The sequence below is a fragment of the Elephantulus edwardii genome, unplaced genomic scaffold, assembly GCF_000299155.1.
Source record: "Elephantulus edwardii isolate Elephantulus edwardi_28Jun2011 unplaced genomic scaffold, EleEdw1.0 scaffold00008, whole genome shotgun sequence".
NCBI classification, from domain to species: domain Eukaryota; kingdom Metazoa; phylum Chordata; class Mammalia; order Macroscelidea; family Macroscelididae; genus Elephantulus; species Elephantulus edwardii.
In genome coordinates this window covers 17438522-17451612 of record NW_006399758.1, presented here as the reverse complement: position 1 = coordinate 17451612, position 13091 = coordinate 17438522, and the positions used below count along the sequence as shown (strand labels likewise).

At 40.0% G+C, this 13091-nt stretch overlaps 1 protein-coding gene across 1 annotated transcript in view; it reads right to left on the bottom strand.

The window, feature by feature from the left end:
* Positions 1-251: 251 nt before the first annotated feature.
* The window catches only part of RDH10 (retinol dehydrogenase 10 (all-trans)), a 31274-nt gene continuing 18434 nt past the window's right edge, over positions 252-13091 (bottom strand). Inside the window, exons 3-6 of the mRNA XM_006880464.1 lie at positions 4053-4151; positions 2835-2980; positions 659-790; positions 252-550 (exon numbers count right to left, since the gene is read on the bottom strand). Coding sequence (XP_006880526.1) covers positions 427-550; positions 659-790; positions 2835-2980; positions 4053-4151 — 501 coding nt within the window. The 3' untranslated portion in view covers positions 252-426. The remainder of the gene's footprint in view (positions 551-658; positions 791-2834; positions 2981-4052; positions 4152-13091) is intronic.

Below are 13091 nucleotides of genomic sequence, written 5' to 3'. Positions count from 1 at the left end.
CCTTGAAGTGGCAAGGATGTCAACTGGCTAGAGTTTAATGATAAGATTAATAAACCCTAAGAGGATTAAGTAAAACAACACATGACACATTATCTCTAGACTCTCTGTTCATGACAAAAAATAATGGTTGTCTGAAGATGTCACACAGTGCATAATCTAAAGGTTTGATTGGTTTTAGGGTTCTCTCTCAAAGATCCCCGTTGGCAACAACCTAACTTCATTTTTCTTGATCATATCTTCCCAGCACTCTATTAATTCACACTTTATTTCTTTAGAAGTTGATTTTAAAAAACCAAAAAAAAGTCAACATGGGTATAGATTCCAGAGGGTGTCAGTAATGTTGATGTGCACTGGATTACTGGATTGAAACATTTTGATCGTCTTCTGATACAAATGATATTCAGTACCAAAAAACCTGCAAGGTTCTTAGATTCCATTTTTTGCTTCATTATTGTTTGTGGCTTGCTTTCTTTGAGCAATAAAGGGATACATACACTTGTCCGCTCCTAGGAACCGATACATGCACACCACAGCTTCGAAAGGGAGGATGCTGAAAGAGAAGATCAGACTTGTTAGCGAACAAGCAGTCGTTTCTCACCACCACCCCCCATACCCCCACTGGAGGCACTGAGGCCCCCGCAGACACCCTCAGCCATACCTCTTCATGAAGGTCACAATGTACATGAGCCGTGGTGTGCAGATCATGGGCTGGTCGGTGAGGATGGCCTGCATGGCCTGCTTCACACAGTAATCGGGCTTCAGGGGCGGCAGGAAAGGCTCGATTTCTTTCCTGAAAATTAGAGATTAAAACAAAACCGAACAGACTCAGAATTGACCCAAAACAAGGAAGTGGGGACATATCTCAAAAAGCTCAATGGTGTGTGTATCTGACTGAAGGAGCTCTGGTGGCCTAGTAGGCTGTGTTGCCTCCCCAGAGGCAGGTGGTTTGAATCCGCCAGCTGCTCTATGGAAGAAAGATGGACAATCTCCTCCGCTGTGGTGTAGTCTCTGAAAAGGTGCGGGAGGGGCAGCTCAGAATTAGTTTCAACTCGATGCCACATAGCAACAACATGATGCGATTATGAACAGCCTTTATTTTCCCTGTGCTCTGTGTCCTCCAAACGCTATGACCATATTTTATTTGCATGATTTGGGAAACAAGTTACCAAAAGAAAAAAAGGCAAAATTGGTCTGCTTTCCCTTAAAATGATTGACTGATATTCATACAATGCTTCAAAATGCATTTCAGATTTTTTTCTCCAGTAGAAAGAGTCGAGGGTTATAGGATGCCAAGCTTTCCGTAACAAACACAGTTATAATAACTGTGTTGATACTGGCATGACCTTTGTAGAAGGGCAGAACAGGGAAAGCTCCAGAAGGTCTCTGACGTGAGTGCACACAGACATCCTACTTTTCAGTTCAATTAATTTCATTATATGCCGAAATGACCTTACAGCTTGCTCCTTTTCCTTTCTGTTGTCCTGCCACCGCTTCAGATGCCTGCACCTGCTGCTTTGCTAGGCAGGAACCAGAACTCTTCCAAGCCCTCTGTAGCTACTTGAAAGTATTTAAGAGGAAAACATCAAACCACCCTCACCCACTCTCAAATACAAGGACAAAGAGGCCAGAGGCCAGGCTATGCCCGAGGTTGGACTCGGGTCAGTTTGAGCAGGGATTATTCAACCGCAATGCTTCCATTTTAAGGATGGACGCAATAAGTCACCCTCTACCTACTTCACTGCTTGTTCAGGTTCAATGTGTGTTAAGAATGGCCCCGAGGCCAACAAGGCACTAGTTTAGTTATCTTCTTTTGCCTTTCAAATGCATCCATGCAAAGATCTCAAAGTATGCAGGTCCCACAGTATCCTCTTAATGATTCATGATTGTTTATTTGGCCCAGCTCAAGTCAGACGGAACTTGACATTTCTATTCCCATGTGCCTCCTTTCAAAGTGTGTGAGCATTTTATTTCATTTTTAGTAAACCCAAACACTTCTTCTCACTCTAGCTATGCACACTCTCTGCAAAGAAAGATATTTCCAAATCTGGAACGTAACATGAAAAGGTCATTTATAATAAAGTCTCGCAGCTCTTCTCGGACAATGAGACTGTTTCACTTCCAAATTGGTCACATTAAAATAATTTCCCCTGGAGCTCTTTTTATTTTAACACCGAAGAAAGGAAGCCTAGTGGTAGACTGGTTAAAAGCTCAGTCACTAATCCAAAGGTTTGTGGTTCAAACCCATCAGCAGTTCTGTGGGACAAAGATGAGGCAGTCTGCTCCTCTAAAGAGTTCTAGCCTTGGAAAGCTGACCAACAGTAACACCCTGCCCTCCCGAGTCACTGTGAGTTCAAACTAATCTGATTCTATTTTTTTCTTATTTGGGTTTTTATTACTGCTGAAACAAAGTAACTCCTAAAGAAGTAGCTTACTAAGAGAAATCCTATGTATTTACTTTTTTCTCCTGAGAGAGGAAGAGAAGCTGGTTCGCATCTGGTGCTTCTAGTTTAAGGTCTGCAGTTAATACCAGTTAATACCAGTGTGGCCCAATATGGACAGCACTAGACTGTATGGCTGAAAAAAATGAATTGGCAAATAATCATATTATTTATATTTGCACAAAAAAAGGGGGGGATAGCAACAGTCTCTCACTCGGCAATCTTACACATCCCAATTTTACACATTGTGACCAATGAAAACTACCTACAGTTAATTGTTAAATGTTAAAATGTAAGACTGGCAATATGTGAAGATCCAATTCCCATGTTCACTCACTACAGAAAGATGGTTTTTTAGACAGCTCCTCATCTGCAGCACTGTGGGTTTTTACTGACCTGATCCGGCAGCCTCTGAACATGCCAGTGTCTACAAGGTAAGGGCAAACCAACGTCGTCTTAATGCCATCCTTTTCAGCAGCTTTCAGTTCATGGCTCAGAGATTCATGAAAACCCACAACTCCAAACTTACTGGCACAGTAATCCTGAGTTAGAAGAGAGAGAACAAAAATTCTCAGTATGCACATGAATCCCCCAACCGAACGGAAGCTCCCCTGGTCCAACTGCTTGTTAGATGTCTGATATACAAAGTTACAGGTGACTTAAGCACAAAAAGGGGCCTCGTTTTAAGGGAACGATAGCTGATGTGGTTCAGTGCAGAAATAATATTTTCAAACCAACAGAAGAAACAGATGAAAACTTTTTGCCACATCAACCAAGGATCACATTACTTTGGGGAAGTTACCACAAAGGATTCTGTGAAAGCTAACAAGCTTAAGTTAAAAATGGAGAGAGGTTCACTTTGAAGTGTCTGGAAAATTTACAAATGGGCTCTTGTTCGGGAGACAGAGAAAGAAAAACCAGTTTGTTTAAATTAATGCTAGAGGAACAAAGGCACGTCTAGCTTGGGTTTTAAGTTGTTATAATTTGACTTATTTTTCACAGTGAAGTGAAAATGAAAATGATAAGTATACCCTGTAAACTTAAACTAGAACTTAATCTTGAGACACCTGGTTTCGAAGTGCTTCTCCATTACCCAATTTTAAATTAAAAAATGGACATAATGATAATTAAATCCCCGGAATGCAGCTGTCTGCTGCACAAAGAGCTGTTTTCTATCTTATGTAAATACCACAGGACTATACACACACACACACACATGTCCTATAGTTTCAATATGGTGAAGAATAATTTGATTAAACCTTATTCTTTCAAGAGGCTCATGTCTATAAATGTTAAGAGTCTAGGAGGCATCACATTTGTGATGGTCATTTTATCTGCTGAGCTAACACCATGTCAAGGGGCCTTACAGAGTCAGCTCATCTAGTCTTTGCTGCTGCTCCTTGGTCGAACTTAAGTGACAGACTGTGTAGCAGGAGAGGTCCAATTCCATGTCAACAACTGTCAGCAGGCCGATTCTTCAACCCAATGCTACTGTTACATCCTAAGGTGGCATCCAGGAAGTGAGCTTTCATGAACTGTATCATCCGTGGGAATTTTGGGTATCCATCATAAGGTAACCCATTAAATGAAAGAAAGGCTTTATATCTGACAAACCTCAACTCCAGCAGTGCTGAATAGTCCCAAGGAGCTTGCAACTGTCACAATATGTCCATGATTAATCTCCAGCATTGTAGGAAGAAAAGCCTTAGTGGTCTGAAAAACAACAAGAATCAAGCTTTAGAAACAACATCATGAATTTCACCCAACATCCAATTCAAGATTACAAGACAAATTTTCATATGTATGCTCTATTTCCCAATTTATTACAAAATATCCTACATTTATTTTCAAGTGTCTGGTTATTTTGGCACCATATCATTGGCATGACAGGTCTATCAGAAACCATGGCCAACAAAATTCTGACACATGAACTTCTGAAGCCAATGTCCAGAGATGAAAAGAAAGTCTTTCCTAGAAGGGTCTTTTTTACTTTCCAAATGGTAAGACCACTGCCGTTGGGCTGATTCTAACTCATGGGCACCCTCCATCAGGTTTCTCAGACTGTAAATCTATACAGGAGACTGCTCTATTGTTTCACAGAGCAGATTGTGGATTTTATGTGTGTACCGTCAAATTGGATCTGACTGGTACAGGAGGCGATTGTTCCTCCTCCTTCAGCAGAGCATCTGGTGGATTTGAACCGCGCACCTCTGGGATTGCAGTACAGTTTCCTGCCACTAGGCCACTAGAGCTCGCCAGATTGTGGATTTTAATAGCTAAACTTTCGGTTTACTGTACAATCAAAAGCTCCTTTTGCAAGTGATGGTGCTGTTGTTGTTAGGTGCTGCTGAGTCAACTCTGACACAATTGGATTCAGTGCCATCCTACAATCTCCACTGAATCATCTAATTTAAATCCTTCCCACATCAAGCCGTGACTCCACGTGTGACACATTAGCGCAGCAACCTGATGATCTGTACGCTGTTGGTGGGTGCTGTCCAGTTGGCTCGGCAGGATGCAAGCCCACCAAGGCCTGCACCATCCTCAGGCTCAGTTGTGCTTCAGCCCACTGTTGCAGCCGGAGTGTGGGCTCCAGGAAGTAGAGTTCTGTATTAATGTTAACACATGACCATGACTAAATAGTAATATCCCGACAAGTGAAGAGCTGCTCCGGCACTGTGCTCCAGCAACCTAGGCTTTGTTAACAAAGTGTACTATTAACAGGCATAGGAAAGTCAGTCAGAATGGCAGGACAGAATCATTCGAAATGAGAATGTGTCATAATGCTAACTCTGCTCAGAATAAAACCTGTAATGTTTGAATGCCTACACCCCACTTGTGGGGTTCCTGGGGACTCACTCTTCCTTGGAGGCAGATGTAAACACAGGGGTTATGCAGCAGTGGACAAAGGCCATTTCCCCACACTAATTTCCCCCTCTCAGCTCTCTTCCTTTTAATATGTAAGGCTGTATTTTTGGGGGGAAAATTTACTTCAAATTGTTTAAGATGACCTAATTACTACTCTACCAGACTCCCAACAGTTTTATAACCTGCTTCTTAAAAGAAAGCAGCAAATAGCAATCTGTCTACTGTTGAGTTATATCTTACTGCCAACACAGTTTCCCATGATTTATGACGTTAAAAAAAATTACTACACAGCCAACTTAGAGAAAAGCTGTACTTTCTTAAAATTCTTGGCTTAGGTATCACTGAGCTTTTGTTTAAAACACGACTATTTTATGTTATTGTAAGTTTTACAAGATCAAACACAAAGATTCCATGAATGTTGGAGGTTTTTTGCTACTCCAGTCCATACACAGTGGTCATACTAACCTTTGCCAAGTATCCTAGGTCTTTTCTAGTCTGACTTTTGCACAACTGCGTGTGACTTTTACCCCCACCTCGTACCCTGTCTTCAGTCTCCACGCTCTTCCTCATGTTATGTTTATTCTCACCTGTCAGTTTCCCCCATGAACTCTGCCATGACAACCTACCTCGCAGTTCCTTCCTTTATAACTCATGGTGTGATAATAATATATACACATAGCATCTCATGCTCTTTGAAGTGCTTTCTATTAATAATACCACTGAGGTCTCCCAATAATTGTTTTATTCAAAGTAGCTAGGGTAGTAAGCCTTTATCTAATATCATCCTACCCCATTTTCACTTTGTCTATATTTCCCTAAGATAATGTTGCAGCTTGATTTTTGTAATTAATAAAGTAGGAATGGTTAGGGCCGTTATTATACTGTCGTTTTGATCCGTTTCATAGCCCAAAGAGCTGCGAACTGGTACTTTCAGTAATTATCTGAAATTCCAGTTTAAATCTTAGCTTAAATGCAGCCAGTGCCATCATATCACAGATGAGGAAGGAACACCAGAGAAACAAAGTCCTTGGATTATGATGCTGGTGAACAATGTTAAATATGCCACGTAATTTCAAAATAGGAGCTCTGGTGGCACTCTGGTTAAGGCATTTGCCTGCAAACTAGAAGACTGGCAGTTCAAACCCACCAGACTCTTCACTGAAGAAAGATGAGGCAGCTTGCTTCTGTAAAGACTTACGGCCTTGGACACTTTGCCACCCTGCCCTACAAGGTTCCTGTAAGTAATATTGATTTGATGGCAAAAAGATTCCAAGTCCAATCTAAACTAATATCCCTAAAAGTAATCAAGCCTTTAAGATCTAGTTATGATTAATTAACCCTGCACTAAATGATTCAGAGATCATTTCCAAGTTCTAGAAGTTTGTCTAGTCTTAGAAGACAGAATTTAGTATGTAGAAGCCTTTTTTAAAATGCATTATTATTATTATTATTATTATTATTTGGAAGCCTTTACACACACACAATTTAAAATTCCTAATACAATTAAGTATAAGACTCAATATTAAATCCTAAGAACTTACAATATAAAATATCAGCAAGCATACCTGACAAGTCTGAGCACATGTTCTTTTAAACAGTCAATGTCCACACTGATTTGAAACAGGCAGACAGCAAAGTGAATTGGCACTAATGACTTCCACATATTCAAGGGCTGTGTTCTTGCCTGCAGGTGTTAAATGGCTAATCCAGAGCTCCAGCACCATATAAAAGGTAGGTGATAGAAGATTAACAAGGTCCTAATTGTTTTCTAGCTTAATTTGTTTTAAAGGTTCTGAAACTGATGAATGTCACATACCCCTCAGAGGAAAGTCTGACGCTATTAACCAACAAACATTTCTTTTTTTTTTAATATTTTATTTTATTTTCAAACATTTCTTAAAGATCTACTACACGCAGGTACTGTGCTAAGATCCAGCCACAGAATAATGGGTAAAGCAGAGCTTGTCCCATCCCTAACTTTAAGCAGAAGTGATCCTTACCAGCATTGGATGATATTAAACCAAGAGTGGCATCCACTTCCTAAACAGCATGCCTCTGGGAACTCTATGAACTTTGATAAGTGACGATAGTTACAGAAAGGCTTCAGGCCTTGTACTGACTCCATGGCAATCAACAACAACAATAACAAACAGAAAAGTTTTTTCTCTTTCACATAAGCAGGGTATTTGCATATTAAAAAATGTGATTTGGGGCTGTTTTCTAAACTCCTCCCCTTAAAAGAGGGAAAAAACGTGGTAGTGGCAGGTCATTTGTTTTAAAATGATAAAAGAATCTAAACATGGCTATGTGACTAAAATCTTTTGCAACTGTAAAATAGAAATCTTTAGGAAAAGAGGCTTTACCTTACACAGCTAATAAAGTGTGAAACTGGTTGGTTTGTTTTAAAATAAAGCTTCCTTCTGACAGGTAGGAATCAGTTCTCAAAATAGAGAAGGTGGTGGCAGTGGAATACTTTATTGAAAATATGTCTTTTTTTCCCTTTGTATTTTTTTCACTGGCAAAACTGGCTGAGTAATAATGTCCTCCAATGAGTCAATAGATTTTCTACATTCCAAGACAATGGATGATATTCTTTAGTCTGAAAGGCTCAACAGCTGTAGGAATACAGTGATTACTACAACAGCATTGAGAGGAAAAACCAAGTGTTGCGGAGACCCAAGTGGAATAAGCCATCCAAGGCCACACACTCAGCCTCAGAACCCAGACCAACTGGATTCCAGAGTTCTTGTCAAATCCTGAGCTCCTCACATCAGCCCAGCGAAGACAACAAGCCTGGGATAAGAGCATTCACATCAGGACTGCTTAGACTCCTTTTTAATCCTGTGCTCAGGTTTCACACTGGAGCCCAATACATCTGAGTGAGCACCAAGGCGGTTAATCATTTCCTTTGCTGCCTGAATGGAGGTGAGCAATTATCGCTGGTGTGTTATTTCCACAGCCAAACTCCTGCCTTATGTCTGGGGCACATTATCAAATAAACCTTGATCAACACTAATTCTACTTCTTGCTTTACAAGAAAAATGCTATAAATGGGTGGCTAGAAAGCATCACATTTTCAGGATTTTTTCCCCCTTGTAATTACTCTTGCCCTCAATAGTCTGGTAGGTGACATCTGAGATAGCACAGCACAGTCGGCCCTTGACACAGTTTGACAGCACAAAGAAATCTGGCACTTTGTAATGAATTATTAATGTGCACAAATATTGTAGCATGTATGAAGTGGGGACCAGCAAAAGGTGAAGTGCTAGTTGCCATGACACCAGTCAGTTCAAGTTAAGGTTCGTGATCTTTAACTTTGTCTCAAAGAGGCATTAGAAGAACATAAAGGGAGAATCTCAAATGGCTTGTGTATCAATTCCTAGGTGCACTGCCATCACTGAATTCAAGAGGGGCACCTAAGATAACTTCCCAGCACCTAGACTGCTGTGTTCTAGCAACCCCAAGGACAGCATGGGCTATCTAGGCCAGTCAGTGCCAATGAGTAAGTGGTTTCCTGAGTTAGCTGCTGTTCACAGTGCTCAGCAAAGTGAACTCAAAACTCCCTGCCATCAAACTGGAAACCAACTCATAGCTGAGCCATCAGCAGGTTCTCACAACTTCATGGCAGGATAGATTTCCTATCTTTCTCCCTTGGAGCAACTAGGGGACTTAAACCATGTCCCTTAAAAAAAAAAACAAACCAAACCATGTCCCTTTGAATTTGCAAGCAACGTGACTCCCTCTACACCAGGCATCCAGAGCTCCTGACTTGGCAAGGTTAGCCAGATATTTAAAGTTAAGTAAGAAAACGACACTCTAAAAATAAAAAAAAAGATAATAACACTCTAGTAAATAATAAGGTATGTAGTTCCATATCAGAAAAAACATGGTGACCACTGATGTACGTTGTTTCAGTCTTTGCCTCATCTGAACAGGAAGATTTAGAGAACTTAAAAGTTGGAAAGAACCTAGATCATCTTATCTGCAAAACCCATGAGCTCTTAGCAATTAATCTGGCTGTAAAGTGTGATGGTAGAACCCTGATTTCCCATGTGCTTAGTTTGGAGCCAAAAGACGCCAGAATCAAAATCTGCCAAAGACAGACTGACCGGGTTGCTATGTGATTAAAGTGGACACTGACATTCTAAGGAAAGGTACCCAACAAGCCTCACACTGCAGCAGCTCCTCGGGGTTCCTCTTCAAAGTGCTGCATGCTTTGAGAGATAATGATGAAAGACAGAGTTATAATAGAAATAAGGACTTAGACAGAAGTGTAAGTGACTGGACTTAGATGTGCCACATCATATGTCTAGAAATCTTTGAAAGTTAGGTTTACGCCAAATTAACTTCAGTCCCAAGCCTCTGCTTCATTCCTGGGGCTTTTAATGACAGGCTGTGTGGTGTGGGGCCTGGCAGCTGCAGTGTCAGGACAAATTAGCCTAAAGCGAAACAACAGGATGAGAAGAAACGTGGGATCCGGCAAAATAGGACTTTCAGAATTTTGAGACAGATAACATCTTAAACGTGTGGCTAAAATACCCAGATCTCTGGTCCCCCTATTTGTAGGCAATTGCTGGTTGGTGAACACCAAGAGAAAGGAAAGCTAATTCTAAGTCGGAGAAGCCCTCACACTGTCTTACTGTAAAGCATTTGCACACTGTCCTGCAATCAATGTAAGAAAATCCATCTTTTAAAAGGAGTAATTTATGCTTTTATCTTTTATTTGAAATTTCCAAGAAACAGTAGACATTTACTTCTAAAGGTGACCAAGCAATCACATTATGATAGGAAAATTATTAACACTATGCATACTACACAGCAAAGCTTCTGGATGTGTGTTTAAAAGTTTTAAGAAGAAAAAAAGGCATTCTATGCAATCTGCAGGGGTGGGAAAAAAAAATACAATAAAGACTCCGTTGAGCATAGAATATTTAACTAGAAATTTTCTGGTGCCCCACCTAGTAGTTAAAGAACTATTCTCGCATTTTGCTCCTGCTTCTGTTATATAACCAGAGTAACTTATCTTAATCAGAATCACAAAGGAATATTCTCATGCTTATTTACAAGGCTAAAATGACATCTGGTGGCACTTTTCTTTAGGAACCTAGTCACTACACCAGGAAAACAATGATTTGACAGTACAAACTTTCAAAGGCACTGAAAACAGTGAAATGTGTGTCCAGTGGGCCCGGAGAACGCATTAGTTATGTGTTCAAAGATTGAAAATGGTGACATAGCCCTGGCTAACTTGGATAAAAGACAAGTGGCTGAATCCTTGTGGTTAGGTGCTATCAGATTCTGACTCAAGAAGATCCTCCTGTTTTTGTTCTTGCATAATAAATACACTACCACAATTTAGACATTTTGACCAGAGTTACTTGAAAGAAGTCTTTTTTAAAAAAGAATAAAATTTTCCTCATTACAAAATTAAAATAAAGCAGCCTAAATTTCTATTTGCTGACAGTACATTGGCATAAATGTTTCAGATGCAGTCAACAAGACAAAGTCAGAAATTGACATAATTTAGTAATAGCCATTCTCCCCAACCCCCATCCAATTTGGGTATGTTTTTAGAAGCAGAAAGGTCCAATTGTGCAATAAAGCCCCAAGATACTTACGCCTGGCAATGCTCTCTCAGACTTTACAAAATGTTCATCTTTAATTTCTCTCAAAATGAGACACGATGTTCTCTTGTTAGTGAGGAGAGACTAATACAACATCATAGTCACATTTGTACCTATGTTACATATACCATCATTTAATTTTTTTTTTTAAATTTTGAGGCTACACAGATTTGTTTTAACATTTGAACTGTACAGTTAATGCACATGCACAAAAACATTCCTACAGCTGCCCTGCAACCAAGAAGCCAATAAATGAGCTGAGCTTCTCAAATGAACATATAGATGATGACACCTTAGTTATTCAGCAAAAATAAATTTATCATCAACTTGCCTTCCCACTGTTAAAGGATGGGATGAGTCTATCCCAACACAGACACTCTGATATCAACATTTCTCTTACATTCTAGGCTGTGTTACACAGAAATATGAGAAATCAGGTGATTTAAAACTGTCACGATTTTTATGGGTCCCAAGATGAGACTGGGGAAAGTAACATTGGTCTCTGGAGTTCTGGGACCTTCCCATCCACCCAGACCTGATGCTGTCAATTACTTAACCTCCTTTTTGTTCCCTGACCTCTCTCAATTTTAACTCATTTGTGAGATAAAAAGGAAATCTTCGCAGTTTAAGCATGTTCTATATTCAATAATTCTTTCTTCAGTTGCTACTGCACATTCAAAATACAAGTTCCAACAGTGAGGATTACTTTCATAAGACTCTTGTAAATGACTCAATAAGGTATCAACTCTATTATTGCAGTTGGTAGCATCTGGTGATCAGTAAAAAAAAAATCTATTTATTAAATATTTATGCTGCTATGGCTGTGCCATTTAAAAAAAAGAATTGGAATTCTTGTCTTATATTAAATTATAAATTATCCACATGAAATAATCATTGATGTTTCTGTGTTTTATGTGAAATCAGAGTAGCTCAATGTGTTGGAAGAAACTATGAATTCTCAATACTATTTCTGAAATCCCGTTTTTCTGGATTGTTCCTCTGGGGGTGTCCTAAATGACCAAAGGAGTGTTAGAGAATATATATATCCCTAAAGTTCAGGACCCTTCTCCTAATTAAGAGCTTTATGAAATAGTGAAAATAACCCACATTATAGTCAAATAGCTTGCCAGACAACTGTCTGTTATGAATCCCTTTGTTTCACCCTAAATTCAAGTATCAATCCCAGAAATTGTCATCAGACATATCTCCCAGAGGGCAGACACTCTGGCTCTACTCTGGTGACCAGCAACCCTTCTTCAGGGCATGCCCATACCCACCAAGCTCAGACAGGGAGCAGATCATTGGTGGGGGCAGGACTTCTCTGCCTATTCCAAAAGCACAGCCCAGGAATGCCCTTATGATTCTCTCCCATCATCCCTTTAATGTCGTAAGTATAAATACTTAAAATTCTTCCCTGTTTTCTGTTCTGTTTAATGTGTAGTCTTTAAAATGTAGCCTGTACCTAAATAAGATCAATCCTTAAAACTAATTTTAGTGTATTCTTACACATGCATTGTCACAACTCAGATTTGACTCAACATATATGATGGTCAGTGAGGTGCTCACTTCTGTCGTGTGCTGTCGAGTCAGAAATAACTCATAACTGACTCTTCAGTTGGTTTCCAGAAGCAGTAAAGTGCACAGGAGACAGCCCATCAGCTGGTGGATTGTTATGTACCATCAAATCGCTTACAACTCATAGCGACCTTATGTACAATAGCTCTGAACCCTGCTCTCTCCTGTACCAACCTTATTGCCTCTGTCATACCTACCCTCATTACCCTAGTTACCAAATCAATCCATTTCATCGAGGGTCTTCCTCTCCTGTGCTGGTGGATTAAACACTGTTAAAAACAAAAATAGATCTGTATGGACTTCTTAGAGAACATTCAGAAGTCAGATCACTGATTCTCACACCTTTGTTATATATTAGAATCTTCTGGAACCCAGGCCACACCCCTTACCAGTTATATCAGACCCTGTGGGATGTAAAGGAACCATGGTGGTGAGAATGGTAGAAAATTCAGCTGCTAACCAAAAGGTCATCAAACCCGCCAGCTGTTCGCCGTAGAGAAAGATAAAGCCTTGGAAGGTGAGTGGGCAGTCCTCCTCTGCTCTACTAGGTTGCTGTGAGTGACAAATCAGTGGCAGTTGATTTGGT